Source organism: Sciurus carolinensis (assembly GCF_902686445.1).
Source record: "Sciurus carolinensis chromosome 14 unlocalized genomic scaffold, mSciCar1.2 scaffold_124_arrow_ctg1, whole genome shotgun sequence".
Taxonomy (NCBI): Eukaryota; Metazoa; Chordata; class Mammalia; order Rodentia; family Sciuridae; genus Sciurus; species Sciurus carolinensis.
The window spans coordinates 1,935,366-1,957,195 of record NW_025920109.1 but is presented as its reverse complement, the minus strand read 5'-3'; the positions used below and the strand labels follow the sequence as shown (position 1 = coordinate 1,957,195).

At 31.8% G+C, this 21,830-nt stretch overlaps 1 protein-coding gene across 1 annotated transcript in view; it reads left to right on the top strand.

Moving 5' to 3' along the window:
- The window catches only part of LOC124973323 (zinc finger protein 260-like), a 28,340-nt gene extending 7,235 nt beyond the window's left edge, over positions 1–21,105 (top strand). Inside the window, 3 exon segments of the mRNA XM_047537306.1 lie at positions 12,167–12,328; positions 19,299–19,942; positions 20,099–21,105. Of these exon segments, the coding sequence (XP_047393262.1) occupies positions 12,167–12,328; positions 19,299–19,942; positions 20,099–21,046 (1,754 nt within the window). The 3' untranslated portion in view covers positions 21,047–21,105.
- The last annotated feature ends 725 nt before the right edge of the window (positions 21,106–21,830 follow it).

The window sequence follows — 21,830 nt, the reverse complement described above, 5'->3', positions numbered from 1 at the left end:
GTTTCTGCACATGGAGAATAACAGTTTAAACTATATTTTCCCTTTATGAGAATACCTTTATTGCACATCAATACTACTTAATTTTGTGTACATGATGTGGTTTTATTTTACATTACATAATCTCAAAGATGTTTAGTTTTTTTATGATTATGGAGCATATATATATCTTCCATTTAAAGTTACTATTCAAGTCTTTTGTGCTTTTCTTTTGCAGTCTGTATTTTCTTTCTTTTATAAGTGATTGTATATGAAGCAATTAAGTCATTTGTGCTTGCATCATTTCATAGAATCATTCAATGAAAATAATTTTTATATTAATATTATATAATTTATAAATTTAAAAATACCACTGTGTAATTTTTAAAATTTTAATTTTTTGTTGTTATTTTTCCCCTTTGTGATATTGGGGATTGAAGTTTGTGTACTATTACTGAGCTATATCCACTGCTCTTTTTTAAAATTTATTTTCACACTTTGCTCAGTTTTATGGGTTGGCCACAGACTCATGATCTTCAAGCTTTAGCCTTTAAACTACTAGATATTTTAGTTGTGCACCACCATATGCATCCTGTCCCACTCTTTTTTATGTCAACTTTAGGATGCTTTATATTATATTTTATATTTCACTATTATTTATTCTTAATTCTTATATTTAGTATGTGAAAATGGGCTTTATGGTATGAGTGAAGGATGCAATAGCATTTTTATTATCATACAAATATTCCAATATCCTAACACCTTTCTTTGGAAAGAATGCCATTTTTCCTCTTCCCTTCACTACAATCTCTAGGATTTAAATCTGTCTAAATAGAAGAGACTTCTTAAGAGTTTTCTCTTGAGTTTCACCATATACTCAATTTATTATGAGTTCTACACTGGTTGTTTTCACTTCATAACACCAGTCTTTTGTGCCATCATGGTTTTTGTTACTGGTAGACTTCATGTACAACAATGGAATGGATATATCATATAGCTTCACCCTGTAATAATCTGTACCATCTAGATTCCTGTCATTACACTCAGATATTTGGAAAATAACAGAATCATCTTAGAATGAGTATTCCAGACTATATTCACTTCAAGTGAGACAACATTTATATATATATATATATATATATATATATATATATATATATGCATTTACATAGTATATAATTGACATAGTTTTTATTTGTTAAATTTTTTAATTTATCAGAGCTCTTTCAATTTTATTTGCTTTGTTTTTTTCTTGGTACTGGCAATTGAACCCAGGAACTTAACCACTGAGCCACATCTCCAATCTTTTATTACATTTAAGTTACAGTGTCTCACTGAGTTGCTAACTGACTCACTAAGTTGCTGAAACTGGCTTTGAACTCTTGATCTCCTGCCTAAGAATCCTGAGTCACTTGGATTACAGGTATGCACCACCACATTTGGCTCATTTGCTTTTTAAAATTACCATCATTGATATTGGTGATACTGTGTTGCTTATTTTCAATATTTTCTATTTTACTCTTTTGCTTAGGATTTTTTCTCTACTTTTATTTTCATAAAATTTATTTTTTCAAACTATTGAGATGAAAGTTTTTGCTAATAAATTTCTAGTCATTTCATGATTTACTAATTTAAGTCTGTATATTTCACTTTGAACGAGAGATTTAGATGCATTCCAATTTTTATAGTCTTATGGAGATTTAATTAGCACATATTAACCTGTATATATCTTCAGTGTATATTTTTATATTCTGGCATATGTTCATATCCACAAAACCAGCACCATGATCAACAAAAATGTCATGTCCATTATTAATTATGTTTATATTTATGTACGATCTATCAAAATGTACAAATGTATTCTACTGTCATGTATAAGTAACTAGAAAAAATAAAATAAAATAAATTAAAAGTAGAATGCTCCCAATTGTCATTTTAAGTCCCTTCTTTCACTCTTCCTCACAGCATTTCATGTAATAAATTTGATTTTATTGAGCACAGCAAGAATAGGCAAACATTTTAATTATATAGATCCTGGAATTATCACAAAGGAGACATATTATGTACTATTGCTTACATCAAGAAGTAGCACTTAACATCTCTGTGACCATTAGTCTCTTTTGCATGTGTGTGATAGATTGTTTCCTTCCTGATGAGTATACAATAGTCTTTTAGCTTGAATTTTAACTTCATTTATTAGTATTGCTTTATACCCATATTCATGGTTTCTTCTGTCATTTAATGTTTCCTCCTTTGTGAAATCTTTTGAAATTTCTCATCTTTGCTGTTCTCTATTGAGAAGTATTTTTCCCAAATAAATAGTCAACAGTGGGTTTCTCAACCTCTTGTTGTATATCACAAATGGCAATCACACTCCAAAAGAAGGAGAAACCTCCTTTCACTGTATGGTCAAGCTGAAAACTTCAAGGACTGTACCTTGTTTTTATCTCTATATAGTCTTATCACCTTTTAGGTGTCAGGAAGGAGTAGGGCAGGGAATGTCATGAGACTGTTTTAACTTCTCAAAGGTAGGTTGGGTTTATGGTTTTTATTTGTTACTTTTAAGGCTTCATGCAGGAGTTTAACTATTAGTCCAAATTAGGGATCAGCATCTGACTGTTTTAGTCAGATTTTCATGGTTGTGACCAAAATTCTGTACAAAAACAATTTTAGAGAAGGAAAAGTTTATTATGGGGCTCACAATTTCAGAAGTCTCAGTCCAGAGATGTTTGACTCCTTTCCTCAGGAATTGGGATGAGACAGAACATCAGGGCAGGAGCGTGTGGTGGAGGAAAGCATCTGGAAAGATTGTGCCAGAAAGCAGAGAGTGTTCAGCTAAACAAGGATAAAGTACAATTCTCAAAGCCCTGGCCCCAGGACACTTCTTCTCCTGACATATCCACCTTGCCTAGAGCTACAACTCCATCCCTATCAGAAGCTTAATGCATTGAACAGGCAAGACTCTCATAACCTAATTATTTAATATCTAAACCTTCTTGCCTTGACTCATGAATGAACTTTTTGGGGAAAACATATATCTAAATTATAACACTGACATGTATAGAAACCTATGTACCTGTCTCCAGTTCCTGATTACTATAAGACTTAAGATAGGACTTACAGAAGTCAGGATAAGGCTTCTTTAAATCTCACATCAAAATTCAGGTCCATTGGGTAATCTGGAATCCCAGATAGGAGACTTGTTTATAAAACTTAGCCATTTTAGTGAACATTCATATCCACATGTGTTTAAGTGTTTCACTGCAGCAATATAGTATAAATATAGAAAAATTTAGTTCATAGTTTGAGTTGGTTATAAGCAGATCATCCACACAGTGTGAAAGGATTTCTTGATCCAGTCATAAACCTCAGCTAACAATTTTGGTAGACTTCTATTCAAAAATATTACAAAAAAATAAATCCATTTGTAAGAAAACCCAGTAATACTGAATAGTCACTCTTGTATTGAAGCCTTTTACTCAAGAGCAGTGATTAGGAATACCTTATCAGAGGAATGCAGAGGAACTCATCACTTAAAATTGGTACTTTTAACCAGCAATTGTTACCTGGCATTACCAATATGAAAGGATAAGGATTTGGTACTATTGTATGATTATCTGAAACTGTGTTTCTTTAACTCTCAGATCTGGCACAAATTCTTATGCATCAGTGCGTTTTTTGAAAATTTCTTTTTCTAAACAGGGAGGATTGGGTTATCGCATGGTGTTTGGCATATACAATTGTACTCATCTTTTAAGAACTTGACCACAAAAGACTTCATTCCTATTAATACTTCACTCTTAAGGGGTTATTTTTTCTTCATGGGGGATTGCCACCTCCTTCAAAAAAAAATTCTTTGAGATAATATCATCCTTCTCATGGTTCCTCTGACTAATATAGCCTCATTTATTTATTTATTTATTTTGTCCATGGATTGTACTCATGGATACATATTCCCAGCACTTTTTATTCTTGTATTTTATTTTGACTCAGGGTCTCACTAAGTTGCTTAGGACCTTGCAATGTTTCCTTAAGTGGCATTGAAATTATAATCATCTTGCCTCCTGCCAAACAGCTGGGATTAGTGGTGTGTGCCTCTGTGCCTGACTCAATCATTTGTTTAAAAAAATCTCAATCACAAATTGATATGTTTTAAAAAATTGAATATTTTTATTTTTCTTTATATAACAATCATTTTAATGTATAAAATGATTATATTTTTATATATGTACACATAGAATGTAAATGTCATTTGATCTAATTGATTTTGCTCTCTTCTTAACATGTGCCCATTGCTCTTCTCATTAATAATAACTGCCCTGCTCTGATAATTGTTTTAATATTCAAACTGTCATTTTGATCTTAATGTTTCTTTAAATCTGAATTCCAGAGCAAATAAACTTTGGTCAAAATTGAGTTGTACCTTTTTATGGATACTTTATAAAATATCATAAAAATGAATATTATTACTGGTGTCATATTATTTTTGGTTTTATGACTTAAGATATGAAAAACTTATGAAGTGTTTTGTACACATTTGAAATAATCAAAAAGATTATTACCAAGGCAGGCAAAATGGTGTATTAGAGTCAGGCAGCATGTCTCCTAAGTCAGTTATTCAGAACTTCAATAGTGGAAATATTACTTCTCTCTGAGACTTCAAGTGAAAAATCTTGAGACTGGAGAGTCAATGTGCTCTTGTGGAACCAGAGACTGTTCAACTCATTAAATTTGTCTAAAAAAAGTTTCCCTGAGTTTACCAAGCATCATTGGAGAGCTGAACCAAGAGTCATGTTGGGAGTACACTACAGATGTGCCAATGGGTAGTGGAAACCCAGATCAGGGAGATTATGACTAGACCTGCATAAACCTATTTGAGCCTAGTAAAGACTTAACTGAGCTTAATAAAATCAGGGAAAATTTCAGAATGAGAGCATTTTTGATCATTAAACTCCACTTTGAAGGCTACAGAAAAGCCTACTCTCTTCAATGCTGTGAGTCCTGTAGCTCAAAGGAACTCATGAGGCTAGCTACATTGGATTCAAAATGATAATATAATTAGTGTCAGGACACTTGACCCTCTGATTGCCTGTCTACTCTTCCTTGGCACTTCCAAGACCACAGCACCCACTTTTCCCTTGCACCCACCTAGTTTGGCACCTGCTGAGTCACTGGCAACAACCCACTGCAGTACCCTCCCTGTTTCTGGCACTGCCAGGTGTCTCATATACAAGTGGTTCTGGCCTTCCTTACCTGACTGGTCACTGAGATCACAATCTCTCTGGGCCCCTCAAAACCAGGGAACTAGTCTGCCAATCCCTTCAGCCTCACACCCTGCCTACCACTTGACCTACTAAACCTGCAGTTTCACTGTTTTGTCCTTAATCCAGCTTGCCAGATGGCAACATTCCTGCCAGGCCAACCTGAAACTACATTGCTCTCTGGCCCACAGCCTGTTACAACCAGACACCATTTTACCACCTGACCTTTCCAGTCTATCACAGATTGACATTTACCATGTTTTAGAAGAATATTGACTCAACAATGCCAGCAACTCCCCACAAATTAAAGTAACAAGAACCACACTAATAGTAAGTCCTTGCAACCAGGAATTCCACCTATGGGAACTGCTCTCAAAGGGGAGAACACACTGGTAATGGATGGACAGCACTTACCATTCCACCCCATACCAATCTCACAAGACGGGAAGTTTAGAAATCTTAGAACCCCACTGGAAACTTGATGAACAACACACTATAAAGGAAGGACTCAACAGGTTACACCCATATACCCACACTCAGTTCACACCTCAATAAGAAATAAAATCAGTTGGAAACAGACAGCAAACATATACGCTCACTATTTGTCAAACATAGTCCAAATGAATCCATAATTTCTTAACTTTTTATTCAGATTGTACACTTTTTTTTGGTTATGATTTGTGGTTTTTTGGGTGTTTTGTTTTACTTCAATTTGTACTAGTTTGTTCAAGAACACCTATACATATAAAGATTTGCTTTTCTTTACTAATTTCTAGCCTTTTTGTTGAAGGTGATTATTTTTCATGATCAGTTGTTTGAACATCAAGGTTTTGATTAGCATAGCTTGATTTTGTTTTGTATTTTTTTCCAGCACTGTATTCTATATTTCACTCTTCTCCCCCTCCCTTTTCTATTGTGAACAACCAAACTCTTGCTTTATATTCTTTCTTCTATTTTTCTCCCTCTTTCTCCTGTTACCACTGCATCTGCCCTATTTATCATTTAAAATTGCAAACACTTTCTACCTTTCTATCACTTCTCTCCTCATACTGAATTCTATCCTTAACATCTCAATGCTACTTGATGTATGTAATGTCCTCCCCTACCACCCCTTACAGAGCAGTAATTAATATGGCAGAAATCATAGACAACACCTATTGTTTGACTTTGTGCCAGACATAATTTATGATTACTGAAGGATATTGCTGATCCTTCTATATCTGCATATTATACCAAGTAACACTGTATATGTCAAAATAGGAATGAAGTACCTAAAGTACAGCTATATATAGTTGGCATAGGTTTTTGTTATCATTGACTTCTGTCCCCAAACTGTAAGGTGCTTATAACATAGAGGGACACTATAAACCCATAAGATAGAAACTCTACTTCTTAAGATTCAACCAGATAGTTGGGTGGACACTCAAACAATATGAGAAATGAATGGAAGAAACCATACCAAACAACATAGAATACCTCAACAACAGATTCCATTGATACAACAATGGAGAAAATGTCAGAGATGATATATAGGAAGTGTGTTGTTCAACTGATCTATGAGGTAAAATATGACAAACTAAATCAAAGCAGAGAGAAAATACAAGGTGAAATGTAACTTCAATAAGGAAATATAGATCTTTCAGAAGAATTAATTGCAAATTCTCAACATGAAGGTATTAATAAATCAAATTAAAAATCCAGTGGAAAGCATCACCAACAGATGAGACCACAAGAAGATAGATTTTGAGAACTTGAAGACAAACTATATAATCTTAAAGGAACAGATGACTACAGATAAATGATATTAAAGGACTATGAATGGAAATTTTAAGATGAAGGTTCTGAAATATTAACTAAATGATGCACAATATTAACAATGAAATAACATCAGGAAATTTCCCAAGTCTTAAAAACAAAATGGAAAATCAAATACAGAAAATATACAGGACTCCAGATGTACAATATTGCAAGAGACTTATATGAAGACACATCATTTTGAAAGTGCCCAATATACAGATAAGAGTATATTAAAGCATCAAGATTAAAAGGCTGGTCACTTTTTAAGAAAAGCCAATATAAATCTCAGCTAGTATTTTAACCCAGACCCCAAAAGGTAGGAGGTTTTATTTTTTATTTATTTATTTTTTGTGGTGCTGGGGATTGAACTCAAGGCCTTGTGCTTGCAAGGCAAGCACTCTACAAACTGAGCTATATCCCCAGCCCAGTAGGAGGTTTTAGAATAACATATACCAAACACTGAAAAAAATAGATGCCAACCAAGAATACTATATAAAGCAAAATTAAGACTTTGACTTGAAGACAAAATAAATATTTTCATGATAAAGAGAGGTTGAAAGAATTTACAACTTAAAGGTGACACTATAAATGATATGCAATAAAATATTTCAAGAATATATGGAGTAAAACCAAAAACTATCAAAGCAGAAACAACACTAAAAGAATACTCAAAGAAGAATCAATTCAAGTTAAAAACTAGAAATAAACCAAAGTGTCAAGAAATTAGAAAACATATTTCAATAAAAAACACTGAAAATAAATTGTCTCAGCTCATCTAAAAAAGACATAGGCTTGCAAGTTGAATCAGAAAACAAGACCCAAATATATGTTGTCCTCAATAGACTTAGACATAAAGAAAGACATACAAAGAATGAAGGCAAAAGTTTGGGGAAAATATCTTATTCATGTTGTCTTCATATACAAGCGGCAGTTTCTATTCTCATATCGGATAAATTGAACATCAAAGCAGAGTTAATCAGAACAGACAAAGAAGGTCCTTTTATTCTCCTTAAGGGAATTATGCAAGAAGTAATAGCAGTCATTGATATTTATGCCCTAAGAAGAGTAGCTACATATTTCAAACAAACTCTCCTCAACATCAAGAGTCAATTAGGCCAAAACACAATACTACTAAATAACCTTAACATACCCCTCTCAAAATAAGTTAATCTAAATAAAAACTAAATATGTTACAGAATGAAAAAAAGTACACTTAACAGACATATGTAGAATATTTCATCCATCAATGACTGAATACACCTTCCTCAACAGTGCTTGGAACATTTTGCAAGGCCAAAAAGCATCTCATTGCAAATAAAAAAATAAAAATAAAGAAAATCCTCTGCATACTATCGCATCAAAATGGAATTACATTAGACATCAAGGAGAAAACAAAAGTAGAAAATACACAAGCACCTGGAGATTAAATCATATTAAATCATTTTATTGAATGATTAATGGATACCAGTGTGAATCAAAGATGTAATAAAAATACTTAGTAGTAAATGAGAAAAGTGGTACAACATATCACAACTTCTGGGCCACTATGAAGAAGGCTATAAGAAGAAAATTCATATTACTGAGCCCATTCATTAAATAAAAAGGAAGATACCAAATAAATGAATTATCATTACATCTCAAGGTCCTGGACAAAGAAGAACAAATCAGTAACAATATCAATAGATCACAGGAAATTAAATCAGACTCCAACTTAATAAATTTGAAATTATAAAAACAATTTAAAAATCAATGAAAAAAGTTCATTCTTTGAAACATTAATTAAATTTGATAATGTTTTAATCCAGCTGAGTATAGGAAAGAGAGAAGAATGAAAAATTTAAAAATCTATTATGAAAATAACATGACAAGCCCTAGTGAAATACAGAGGAGAATCAGAAAGTACTTTGTTTTTGTACTCCAATATATTAGAATATTCCTAGATACATATTACCAAACAAAACTGATTCAGAAGGATATAGAAAATTTGAAGAGGTCAAATTCTAATAAGGAAATTGAGGAAACCATCAAAAACATACCAAAGAGAAAAGTCTAGGACTGGATGGATTCTCATCCAAGTTCTACAAGGCTTTTAAAGAAGAACTGACATCAAAACTCCTCAATTTTTTCCACAAAATAGAAAACTAAGGCATGCTTTCAAATTAATTCTATGAAACTTGTATCTTTGTACCAAAATCAGACAAAGTCACATCAAAGAATGAAAACTTCACATCAATTTCCTTGATGAATATAGACGCAAAAGAATCTTAATAAAATACTGGCAAATTGCAAAGAAAAACATATTAAAACAACAGTTAACCATTGTCATCTCAGTGATGTAATTTGGATCAACATGTGGAAATCAGTAAATCTAACCCATAATATTAATAGACATAAAGACAAGAAATACATGATCATCTTGGTAGATGCAGAAAAAGCATTTGACAAAATATAGCATCCAATCATGTTTAGAACATTGGAAAAACTAGGGATAGACAGAATTTCTCTCAAGGTTTTAAAAGCTATATATGACAAAACCAAGGCTGCCGTCTTTCTAAATAGAGAATCTTAAATCATTCCCACTAAAAGCAGGAAGAAGACAAGGATGCCCTTATTTACCAATTTTGTTCAGCAAACTCCTTGAAACTCTGGCTAAAACAATTAAGCAAAAACTAGAGTTTAAAGTGAAATTAATAGGAAAAAAGAGTTTAAATAATTTATTTTGCAGACATCATGATTCTATACTCAGATGTCCCAAAAACTCATCTGTTAACTTCCTAGAACTCATGAAGATATTCAGCAAAGTAGTGAGATACAGAATTTATACCCATAACTCAATTGAAATTCTGTACATCAGTAATGAATCAGCTAAAATAGAAATAGGGAAAACTATCCCAATCACATTAGCCTTATAAAAAATAAAAAACTCCAGAATCAACTTAATTAAAGTGGTGAAGTACCTATACAATGAAAAGCAGCAAAGAGAGCTTTAGTGTATATATATATATATATATATATATATATATATATATATATACATACATTTATATACACATATATATGTAACACAATGGACACAAAAGCAAATGGAACAGAATAGAAGACACAGAGATAAACTCCACATAAATATACTACACTCATATTAGACAAAGTTGTTAAAAGTAAGAACTGGAGAAAAGATAGTATTTGCAAAAAACAGTGCTGGGAAAAGTGGAAATCCATATGTAATAGAATGAAAGGTAATTCTTTTTTTCACCCTCCACAAAAGTCAACACTAAATAGATCAAAGACCTAGAAATCTTACCAGAAAAACAACACCTTCTACAAGAGCAGATAGCCCAGAACTCCAACACATTGGTACAGGTAATGGTTTCTTGAACAAGACCCTAAATTAAATAAAATTAGTAATAATAATAAATTAGATGGGATCAAACAAAATACTTTCATAGCAAAAGAAAAATGCAGACAGAACCTACAGAATGGGAGAAGACCTTTCCTACATGCATATGTTGTCAAATATCTTAACACACATATGCAAGAAAATATAGAAAGAAAAACATCAAAAAAGGGGCAAAGGAATTGAACAGACCATTCGCAAAGAGTAAATAGAAATGATCAACAAATATTTGAATACAAGTTCAACATCTCTGAATATTAGAGAAATACAAATTAAAACTACCCTGAGATTCCCATCTCAGTCCAGTCAGTATGACATGTATCAACAATAAAATTAATGCATGTTCCTGAGGATGTGGGGAAAACAGAATGCTCACATATTGTTGGTGGGACTGCACGTTGTTGCTACCCCTCTGGAAAGCTATATGGATTTTCTTCAAGGAATGGATCCACCATTTAACACAGTGAAATCACTCTACAATATTTATGCAAGAGACATTAAAATCAGAATAATAGATTGACAATTAAATTAGTATTTTTAGCAGCATAATTTAAAATATCTAGGTTATGAAACCAACTGAAGTGCTCTTCAACAAGTGAATAGATAAAGAAATTGGACCATATATACACAATGCATTTTTATTCAACCATAAAAAAGAATGACTCCATGACTTTTTCCAGTAAATGGATGGATTTGAAGAATATTATTCTATGTGAAATAAACCAATTCCTGAATCCAAAGGTTAAATTTTTTGCTGATATGTGAAATTTAAACCACATAAAGTGTGTGAGGGTAAGAAATGTTCATAAGATTAAACAACAGTGAATAAATGGAGGGGAAGAGGAATAGGAAACAGTAGAATAAATCTAACATAGTTTTCCTATCTACACATATAAAAATACCTAAATGAGTTCCACCATCATGCCCACCCAAAAGACAATTGTTATTTTAATTACAATAAGATATATCCAATGTTTCTATAAGTTCATGAAAATGGTTTCTACTGTCATGTAGAACTAAAAAGAACCAATAAGATTAAATAAAAATGACAATTGTTTGAAGAACTAGATGGTTATCCTGTTATAAACACAACACAATGTAAACATGTATCAAAGCTTTATTACAAAATTGTTTATAATTTTATTTTATATATTAAAGTAAGTTCAAATTTGAAAATCAAAGCATAAAATACCCAAATGGGATTACTGTTGCTCTTTGATATTTTAATAACATACATAAATACCATAAAATATTTGAACTCCAATTCACTAGTAAATGTTTTCTTTAAGTAGTCAACCACATTGCTTTTCAAAAGTTTCTCTAATTCTTCTGGTTCTGGAATAACTAGAGAATTTGCTACATTTTCAGACAACTGCACCATTGCAGAACTGTTAAACCAGATTTTTCAGTTTTGTAAATTTCTGGTTCATGGTTGTGCAATTATATCTGAGGATTCTCTTTATTAATGACCATAACTTTCTCATCTGAGGGATGTGTAAAATTTAATACATGATATATAAAATTACAAAATCTATATTGTTGTGTTGGTGCCTGAGTTTTATATTGTATTCCATAAAAATGAAATTATCATACTCCTTTTGGATGTATGTCTGTTTATCTTCAGAGGTATATAAGAGTATCACTGTATAAAAGTATACTAATAAATAATTAAAGACATCACCTCCATAGGACTCTACTCTCATTGCAACTTCTGTTAAAAACTCTGTGAATGATCAAGTATTCAGTGTACTCTTTATTTACCTATTATTTCAGGATCTGTTGACATTCAGAGATGTGGCCATTGATTTCACTGAAGAGGAGTGGGAATCCCTTCAGCCAGCTCAACAAAACTTATATAGAGATGTGATGTTTGAGAATTACAAAAACTTGGTCTTCCTGAGTAAGCAGCACTTCCCTTCATAATTTTTAATGATTATGATTATTTAATTTTCTTCCCTTGCAGAATACCTTCTGGGAGCATTTCTATAAGAATGTGCTTCAGATTTGTGCTTTCAAAGAAGTAAAAAGACTTTTTTGGTACAGATAAAATGTTAAGGACATTCCTTTTCATCTTTAATCTCTCCTTTTCTTGGGAGGTTATATATCTTTCACTTTAGAAAAGTGGTACTGAGAGTATTTCAGTGATATAAAATATTGTGGCCTGACATAGCAGAAGACATAGTTGAGAGGTCCAAAAGTCAAGGAGGATTTCAAACTTAGAAAGGTTGATGGAGAAGTTATCAAGCAGAAACGATTTCTCAGAAGCTTAGCTTGATTTCTCCTGCTGTCATTGAACATGTACTGCCCTATGTTTATCAAGTTTTCAAAATTTTTAAAAACTGTTTCTCTCCAGTGATGTCCCAGTTCATTTAAATTAACCAACCAAACTCCCCTTTGCCAGGGAGTGTCAGCATGATCTAAAAGATCATCTGTTATTTGTGGGTCTCCATATGGAATGTGTACATTTTTGGAGAATTAAAGGTCAAAACATTGTAAAAAATTAATATACCAAATCTGTTTAACATTATTCATATATTTATTCATTAAAATTACCTTATACATGCTCTTTGTAAATACTTGTAAAGGATTTTCTGTGAAATGAACATCAAGATTCAAAATAAATGTTTTTTGATCTATAGTGATAGTTTCAATTTGTAATTATATGAAACTGTTGTAAATAATAAAACTATTGTTATATATAAGTTATATGTTAAATTTTCCTTTCCCTTTTTCTTTCATTTCAGAGGGTAGGTTTCATGTTGTAGAATAGGTTTTTCCCTTCATGTATTAGTGTTTTATTTTTGGCTATATTATATGAATATATGGCAATTTCTATTATTTCAGAAGTTAGTATGATATTGAAATTAATATATGCTTGATTTTTGCTTCTATTACCTAAAAATTATATGTGCTTTACCTTGTTTCTATAAATAGCACACCTTTTTAAATGAGTTTTATATTTTACTTATATTGCTTTTATCATATGTACATAGTAATGCATATTTTCCACAGTTAATGTAATAGGGATAGAATCCAAGGGTAATCTATTAATGGGTTACACACTTTCTATTACATGAATTTATTGAGGATGGCCTTGAGGTTGTAAATTTCCTACCTCAGAATTATGCTAATAATTCTAGATTATATGCATGACCTTTATCTATATATTTATGAATTTGTTCTTATTTATAGGTTAAAGACCATAGCATTTTAAATTTAGCTTTCAAACATTTTACAATTGTTTTTATTTTTCTTTTTGAAAATTTAATTGTGATCAAAACCACAAAACAGTGCTTGATCTTCCCTACATATCATGTCACGTATACTGTTCAGCAATGTTAATTCAAATTGTGATGTAATATATCTGTAGAAAGTTTACATCTCAAAAGTCAATAAATCAATTCCCATGCAAACAAGCACTCATTTCTGTCTTCTCTCATCAATAATGTCCTTTTCATTTCTGTTCAGAAGGATTTTTTGTTCGTTTGCTTTTGGTGTCTTATGTGAGTAGAGTTTTGCTATATTTTTCTTTGTGATAGTGACATGTTTCAGTCATCACAATGTACTGAGAATTTATCCTGATTATAGACTTTGCAAAAAGGAATTACATTTTTCTTGACAAATATTATGTAGTTTCTATATTCCAAAATCCTCCATTCACTCACTTCAAGGTATATATGTTTTGCTTCCCCATGGTAGCTCTGTTGAATAATACCATAACAAACATTGGTGTTCAAATGTCTTAGTTGCTATATATGCAATAACTTATAAAACTCAGAATTCACTATGTTTTTCTCTCTTAATTTGTCACTATTGCCAATTGAATATTGTAGTGTTTAATGTTTTTAAATCATGAAACAACTTTCTCCCAATTTTTTCTATTTTGAATATATTTGATATATCCATAAAATTTTGACATTCCATAAAATTTCTAGAATAAGTTGGTTTCTGTCTCTGCAAAAAATAACAGGAATTTACATGGAATCTCCATATATCTTTGAGGAGTACAAATGTCTTTTAATTTAATCTTTCTGTTCTGGAAAATGATCATATTCAGCCCTCTTCAATCAACTGCCACATATGTGTGGATTTTTGAATATCCTTTCAACTTTTTGATTTTTATCTTTATTCTATTATGATCACAAAATCATTTTAATACTTACATAACTATTGGCCTTTAGTCTTTTCCTTTTCTATTGGTTGATTCAATTTAATATTTCATATGCTATTGAGAACAATTAGTATATGAGTCAAGTATATTTAAATTATTTTCAAAGTCTTCTGTTTTTGATTACCATTTTTTTTACTTCCTTACAACAAGCATGGATTGATTTCTCCTAATATTAAAGTGTTGCTTTCTATTTCTTTATTTAATTTGTCAATCTTAACTTTTTAATTTTTTGAAGTGTGATGTGAGTTGAAGATATGTCTATTCTTATTACAGTATTCTAGGGAAAGCTCTTTTTTATCTTTGCCTCTTTTCAAAACTTGTTTGTTAAATTTAAAATATATTTATCTCATGTTACTTCTTGCTTTAAACTGTTTCCTATTTCATAATTTGACCGTGCAAACTTTCTTTTGACCACATTTTTATGTAATGCTTTTGTAATCTTTTGCTTACATTCTACATGTTTTCTTAGATATATAGTTCAAAGTTGATTGCATATATTTGTATTTCTTTTAGATTTATTTTTTCTTTAATAAATTTTAATTTGCTATTTTTATACATAAAGTAAAAAGTTATACTTGGAGTATAACTTCCCATGTTTGTGGTTGTATGCAATGTGGAGTTACTCTGCTCGTGTATTCATATATGAACATAGAAAAGTTATGTCTGTTTCAGTTTATTGCCTTTCTTATACTCATTCCTACTTACTTCCTTTAACTCCACCTTATTTAATCCAATTAAACTTTATTCTACACTCCCACACATTATTGTGTTAGCCTCACATATCAGAGAGAACATACAGGTTTATGAATTGATATTTTACTACCTCTACATTTAACATTCACCAGGCACTTCTAAATATCTAGAAAGACTAGAGGTTTCTATTAAAAACTCAATTTGTCCATTGTGTACATTCAGTCTTGAAGGAAGTGCACACATTTAACAATAGTTCTAATTTAAAGATGTCTTTAAAATATGAGCATTCTTGTCCTTCACCAACCCAGTCTGCTGTAATACTCCAATTATAAGAAGAAAATCCTTCCTAAAAATTTAACAAAACATACAAAATTTTGTTTACTGATTCTACTTTTGTCATACATTGGCAACCTATTTAAGATCTAAAAAAGACACATGTAGACTAGGACTCATTTGTCCTTTATATACACTATATAAAGACAATATAAAACAGAACCCATACACATAGTAACAATAGTTACTTTTGCCTCATTTTGTGCACACTGCCATGGTGTTCCAGAGAAACAGCATACAATGCTTATTACTCAATAGAGATATTGTTTATTATCCCCCACAAAACATTTCATAGAAATTTTTAAAGTTAATTTTAAAAATGTTTTTTTTATTTTAGTGCTTCTACTTTTAAAATTGGTGTATCTAAAATATTGATATTTCTAAAAAAACATTTTCAAATATATATACAGGAATGAGGAGTAAAATGCACACACCAAGAAATGGTTAAAATATGAAAAATGTCTTTTAAACAACCAGTCTTGCCCAGAATCCTCTCTTCTCAAGCTCAAAGTCTTCTTCATGTTCTCTTACCCCTGAATAAGTGTGGACAATGTCAGTTCTAGAGGTGGTCTAACAATTCCTTTCAAAATCACTACCAGAGGACATTTCTGACTTTTTAAAACAAATGGGTATTTGTGTAACATTATATTCTAACTGCAACATATATCAGTAACCTCTTCAAAATTTAGAATGTGCAGATGTAGCAAAAGTTTTAATAGGTTGGGGGCAAGTTGAGAGCAGCTTTTTCATAATATATACACAGGTTTTCTACAAATACCTAGTAAATCTAATTGAAAGGTGATGACCTTTCCAATAGATCATATTGTTTTTTACCCTGCAGTTTCTCTTTTTGGTAGAACCAACCACAACTGTTCAAAGGTGTTCACTGTTCCACCTGTCATAATCCACAGCTTCACTCACCTTCTGGGATGGATAAGATTTTTTTGTTTACCTTCTCAGGACAAGGTGTCATCAAATGGAGTCTGCACATAATGGACACAGAGTGCCCTAGTCTTTGCTGATTGGATAAACTTTATGTCATCAATTTTTTCCCCTGCTAGACTCAGTACTTTTGGTTGACTACAATTATTCTTGAAATACCATGCCACCAGAACCCCATGGTGCCATTTTTTCTGTGCAAACTTTGGCCAGGATGGACAGTATTGGGTCAGAAGATTCAACTCCCAAGGATTCCTGGGTCTGGGGTCAGAAAGGTCAATGCAACTATCAGGTCATGCAGGCAGAGATCCCAATCCTTCACAGCCTAGGCCAACCCATGGGAAGTCACAGCAGGAGATATGGGACTCTGCAGGACAAAGATTAAACTTTCCCTCGGTCCTGCATCTTACCCAGCAACCTGGAGCTGGAGGGCCACAGAAGGTTCATAGGATGCTCCATTTCTTGCCACTTATTCTCTGCCAGAACTAACATGGCAGTTCCTTCTTTTAGATTTAATTTTGTTATTCAAATTTTTATTTGTTTTATAATAATGCATTAATAATCAAATAGAATTTGAAAAGTGAAGAACTCGCTACTTCTATTTTGTAAGTTGTTTTCTAAATTTCTTTTTTTTTTCTAATTTGCTCAATAGCTTAATGTAAAATTCATTGCTTTTCATAGTGGCATGTGTTGATTTTTCTCACACTTCCCTTTATATATTTTTATTTTCACTTCTCTTTATATATTTTACAGGTTTTTAATTTATCACAGGATTTCACTAAGTTGCTAAGACTGATTTTGAACTTAAGGTCCTCTTTACTCATCCTCTCCTATGTTGCAGTATTACAGATTTACACACAATTTCTACCTCTCTCAGACAGTTTTTCTTAAGAATATCTTCACATACAGAATTTCTCCTTATTTGTATTAACAATTTTTCTCTGAATTTGACTCACCAAACTTCCTTGGAATTGTTATTCAGCATTCTTTGGGTAATTAATAACTGTCACTTATCTAATGTTTTATTCCTAATTTTTGTTTCATTACTTTAATTTAATCCTGATTTCCTTTGTCTTTATGTGCTGTACTATTTTTAACTTGTTTGTCCATAAAAAAAAAAAAAACAGTCAACAGTAGATTATATAGTCATTTGAGAAAACAGTATGGAAGATATTAAATAAATAAATAAGTCAAGTGGAGTTTCAAACTACATATTTGAAATCTCAGCTAACTGTGAATCCATGCAAAAGAATTTCAAGTTTGAGACAAGTCACAGAAATTTAGAAATAATGTGTCCCAAAAATTTTAAAATGACTATTTTGTAGTTCTTTGGTATAGCACCCTTGGGCTTATACCCAAGCATCACATATATAAAAAAACAGTAGAATGTCTTCATGATCCAGAAATATTAGTCTAAATATATATACATGGGAGATTAAATCAGAATGTTGAAGACATAGACTCAGTATTATGTTCAATGCAAAAAGCATGTCTCTCAATATTCAATTTATAAATTAACTTATGTGCCCATCAATGATTGTATGATTAGAAACAAGGTATTTATATGCTATTACTATTTTGCTATAAAATAAAATATATTGTCAATTAAAGTGATATGGGATTAATATGCAGGATTTTGCCTTATGTGAAATACAGAAGATACAAATGTTAGTTTCAGGAGCAGCTGATTCACATGTGAAAGAAATCCAGAGTGTAATTGTGGTCTCCAGGTACTGTGTTTTGTGAAGTGTTTTTGTATTGTTACTCAGAGTCTACAAATTTTTATTTCAGTGGGAAAATGTAATTAAGAGTTTTGCTGGACCCCATGGTGACTGTTATGTAATATGTTCTTGATAAATACTACTGGAATAATTGTAATATTTGTAAGCAAAAACTGATAATTATACAAATAATACTTATATTACTAATATTACATGTGTCATTTCACCTTGTATAACTACATTAAAATACAATTATATAATTGGTAAATATAGAAAGTTGAATTTGTCAGTAAAAATTCAGCAAATAACACAAATATCAAAAAACATTTTGTTAGTCTTGATTTCCATGTGTTGGCTTCATCCAAGTAATATTAACGTAGGTTCTGAAAGACTCTTATTGCCTCTTGAATTTGTTTCTTTTTTTTTGCAAAATCTTTTAAACTTGTATATGTTTTTCTCATTAAATATTTTTCTATATTTTTTCTTAAGATTCCCTACTCTCTTTGAACTTGTTTAATATCCATTGTTTTAGCATCCAAAAGCTACCTGTTACCTCCAGATCTGTGTGTCTTGGAAGGCAGATACCAGTTTTCACACAATCTTCAAAAAAGTCAGAAATGTTTGTGTATGCTTTATATTTTGTTTATTTCACTGAGAGTGATGGTAGCTTGCAGATTTTTTTCCTAACTGCCCAATGCTATATTAGAGAGGAGGAAATACTATAGTACATAAGGGATAAATTCCTTTCCTCTACTATATTGCTATTCCTAGTAATGCACTCATCTTGGATATAGTGCTTTCTATAATAATTTGGGTACTTTTAACAGCATAATTGTGTATGTACATTTTTATGCAACATATGTTTCTGTAGTAATGATGGCCTTGGATTTATTAATCTGTTACACTTCTGATGTTCTCATATTGTTAAAATTGCTATAATTTCCTGTTATGCATGCAAAATATAGGTATTCATGTCCACTAAGTAATTTTTGTAAAATTTTTGTTTATTTCAGCAATGACTTGCCAGGATACCCAAGAATTTTTACCAGACCAGGGCATAAGACATATATTTAAAAAAGTGATTAATGGAAAATATGGAAATTGTGACCTTGACAATTTACAACAGAGGACAATATGGAAAACTTTAAGTAAGAGTGAACATCACAAATCATATTATCAGAAATCAGACCAAATTCACTGGCAGAGAATTTATACTGGGGAGAAGCCCTACAAATATATAGCAAAAGACAAGAGTTTAAAGGCAAAATCATACCTTATTTGCCATCAGAGTGTTCATATGGGAGAGAAACCCTACCAATGTAAAGAATGTGGCAAAGACTTTACTTGGAGGTCCCTCCTTGTGCAATACCAGAGAATTCATACTGGAGAGAAGTCCTGTGAATGTAAAAAATGTGGCAAAGCTTTTAATCTGAAATCAAGCCTTATTTGCAATCAGACAATTCATACGGGAAAGAAACCCTACCAATGTAAAGAATGTAGCAAGGCTTTTAATCGGAAATTATGCTTTAGTGAACAACAGAGAATTCATACTGGAGAGAAACCATACAAAAGGAAAGAATGTGGCAAAGATTTTAATGCTAAAGCAAGTCTTGTTCACTACCAGAGAATTCATACTGAAGGGAAGTCTTACAAATGTGTAGCATGCAAGAAAGGTTTTAATGAAAATTTTTACCTGATTTGCCATCAGAGAATTCATACTGGAGAGAAGCCATACAAATGTTACAATAAGCAACAAATCTTTCTGTAAAAAATAAACCTTATTTGCCATCAGATAGTTCGTACTGTACAGAAGTCCTATGAATGTAAAGAATGTGGCAAAGCTTTTAAGCACAAATCAAGTTTTACTCAACACCTGAGAGTTCATGCTGGAGAGAAGCCATACAAATGTGAAGAATGTGGCAAAGCTTTTAATAAGAAATCAAAGCTTATTCTCCATCAGATAAATCATACTGGAGAGAAGCCCTATGAATGTAAAGAATGTGGCAAAGCTTTTAATAAGAAATCAAACCTTATTCGCCATCAGATAATTCATACTGGAGAGAAACCCTATGAATGTAAAGAATGTGGCAAAGCTTTTAATAAGAAATCAAACCTTATTCACCATCAGATAATTCATACTGGAGAGAAACCCTATGAATGTAAAGAATGTGGCAAAGCTTTTCATCAGAAATCAAGCCTTACTCAACACCAGCGAGTTCATACTGGAGAGAAGCCATATGTAAGTAATGAATGTTGCAAAACTTTTATTGCAAAATCAAGCCTTATCTACCACCAGATAATTCATACTGGAGAGAAGCCCTATGAGTGTAAAGAATGTGGCAAAGCTTTTAACCAGAAATCAAACCTTATTCACCACCAGAGGATTTATACTGAAGAGAAGCCCTGTGAATGTCAAGAATGTGGCAAAGCTTTTAATGAGAAATCAAACCTTATTCACCATCAGATAATTCATACTGGAGAGAAACCCTATGAATGTAAAGAATGTGGCAAAGCTTTTCATCAGAAATCAAACCTTACTCAACACCAGCGAGTTCATACTGGAAAGAAGCCATACAAATGTAAAGAATGTGGCAAAGCTTTTAATCTGAACTCAAACCTTATTTGCCACCAGATAATTCATATGGGAGAGAAACTCTACCTACATAAATAATGTGGCAAAAATTTTAATCAGAAATCACAGCTTACTCAACACCAGAGAATTCATACTGGACAGAAGCTGGTAGATTACTGCTTTATCTAAGGTTTATATGGTAAAGATTTTCTCTCATTCTGTAGGTCCTCTGTTCATGTTATTAATTGTTTCCCTTACTAAGATTTTTATTTTGAATCCATCCCATTTATTATTTCTTGATTCTTACAAGTTTTGCTAATGAGGTCAGTTTCTAAGCTGACATGGTTTACATTTGGTCCAAAATTTTTATTAAGTTCAGGCCTCTGTTGTAGTGCCTACATCTTTAATCACCTTTGAGTTGATTTTTCCACAGGGTTAGAAATAAAGTTATGATTTCATTTTGCTACATATGAATTTCCATTTTTTCCAGCATCATTTGTTTAATAGGCTATCTCTTTTCAATGTATTTTTGATGCCTTTGTTTAGTATGAGATAAACCTATTTATTTTGGTCTTCTCTACCATTGTACTACATGTCTATTTTGGTGCCAGTACCATGCCATTTTTGTTACCATTACTCTGTAGATCTGCATTGGGAGCCCTCCTGCTTCATTCTTTTTGGTAAGGATTACCTTGTCTATTCTGGATCCCTTGTTTTCCAAATGAATTTTGTGATTGCTTTTTGCAGTTCTGTGAAGAATGTCATTTGGATTTTATTAGGAATTGCATTAAATCTGTACAGTTTTGGTAGTATTGCCATTTTGACATTATTAATTCTGCCTATCAAAGTGCAATAGACATCTTCTCATTTTCTAAGGATAACCTCAATTTTCTTATTTAGAATTCTGAATTTTCCCTTGTAGAGGTCTTTCCTCTCTTTTATTAGTTTGATTCTCCCTATATAATTTTTTGCA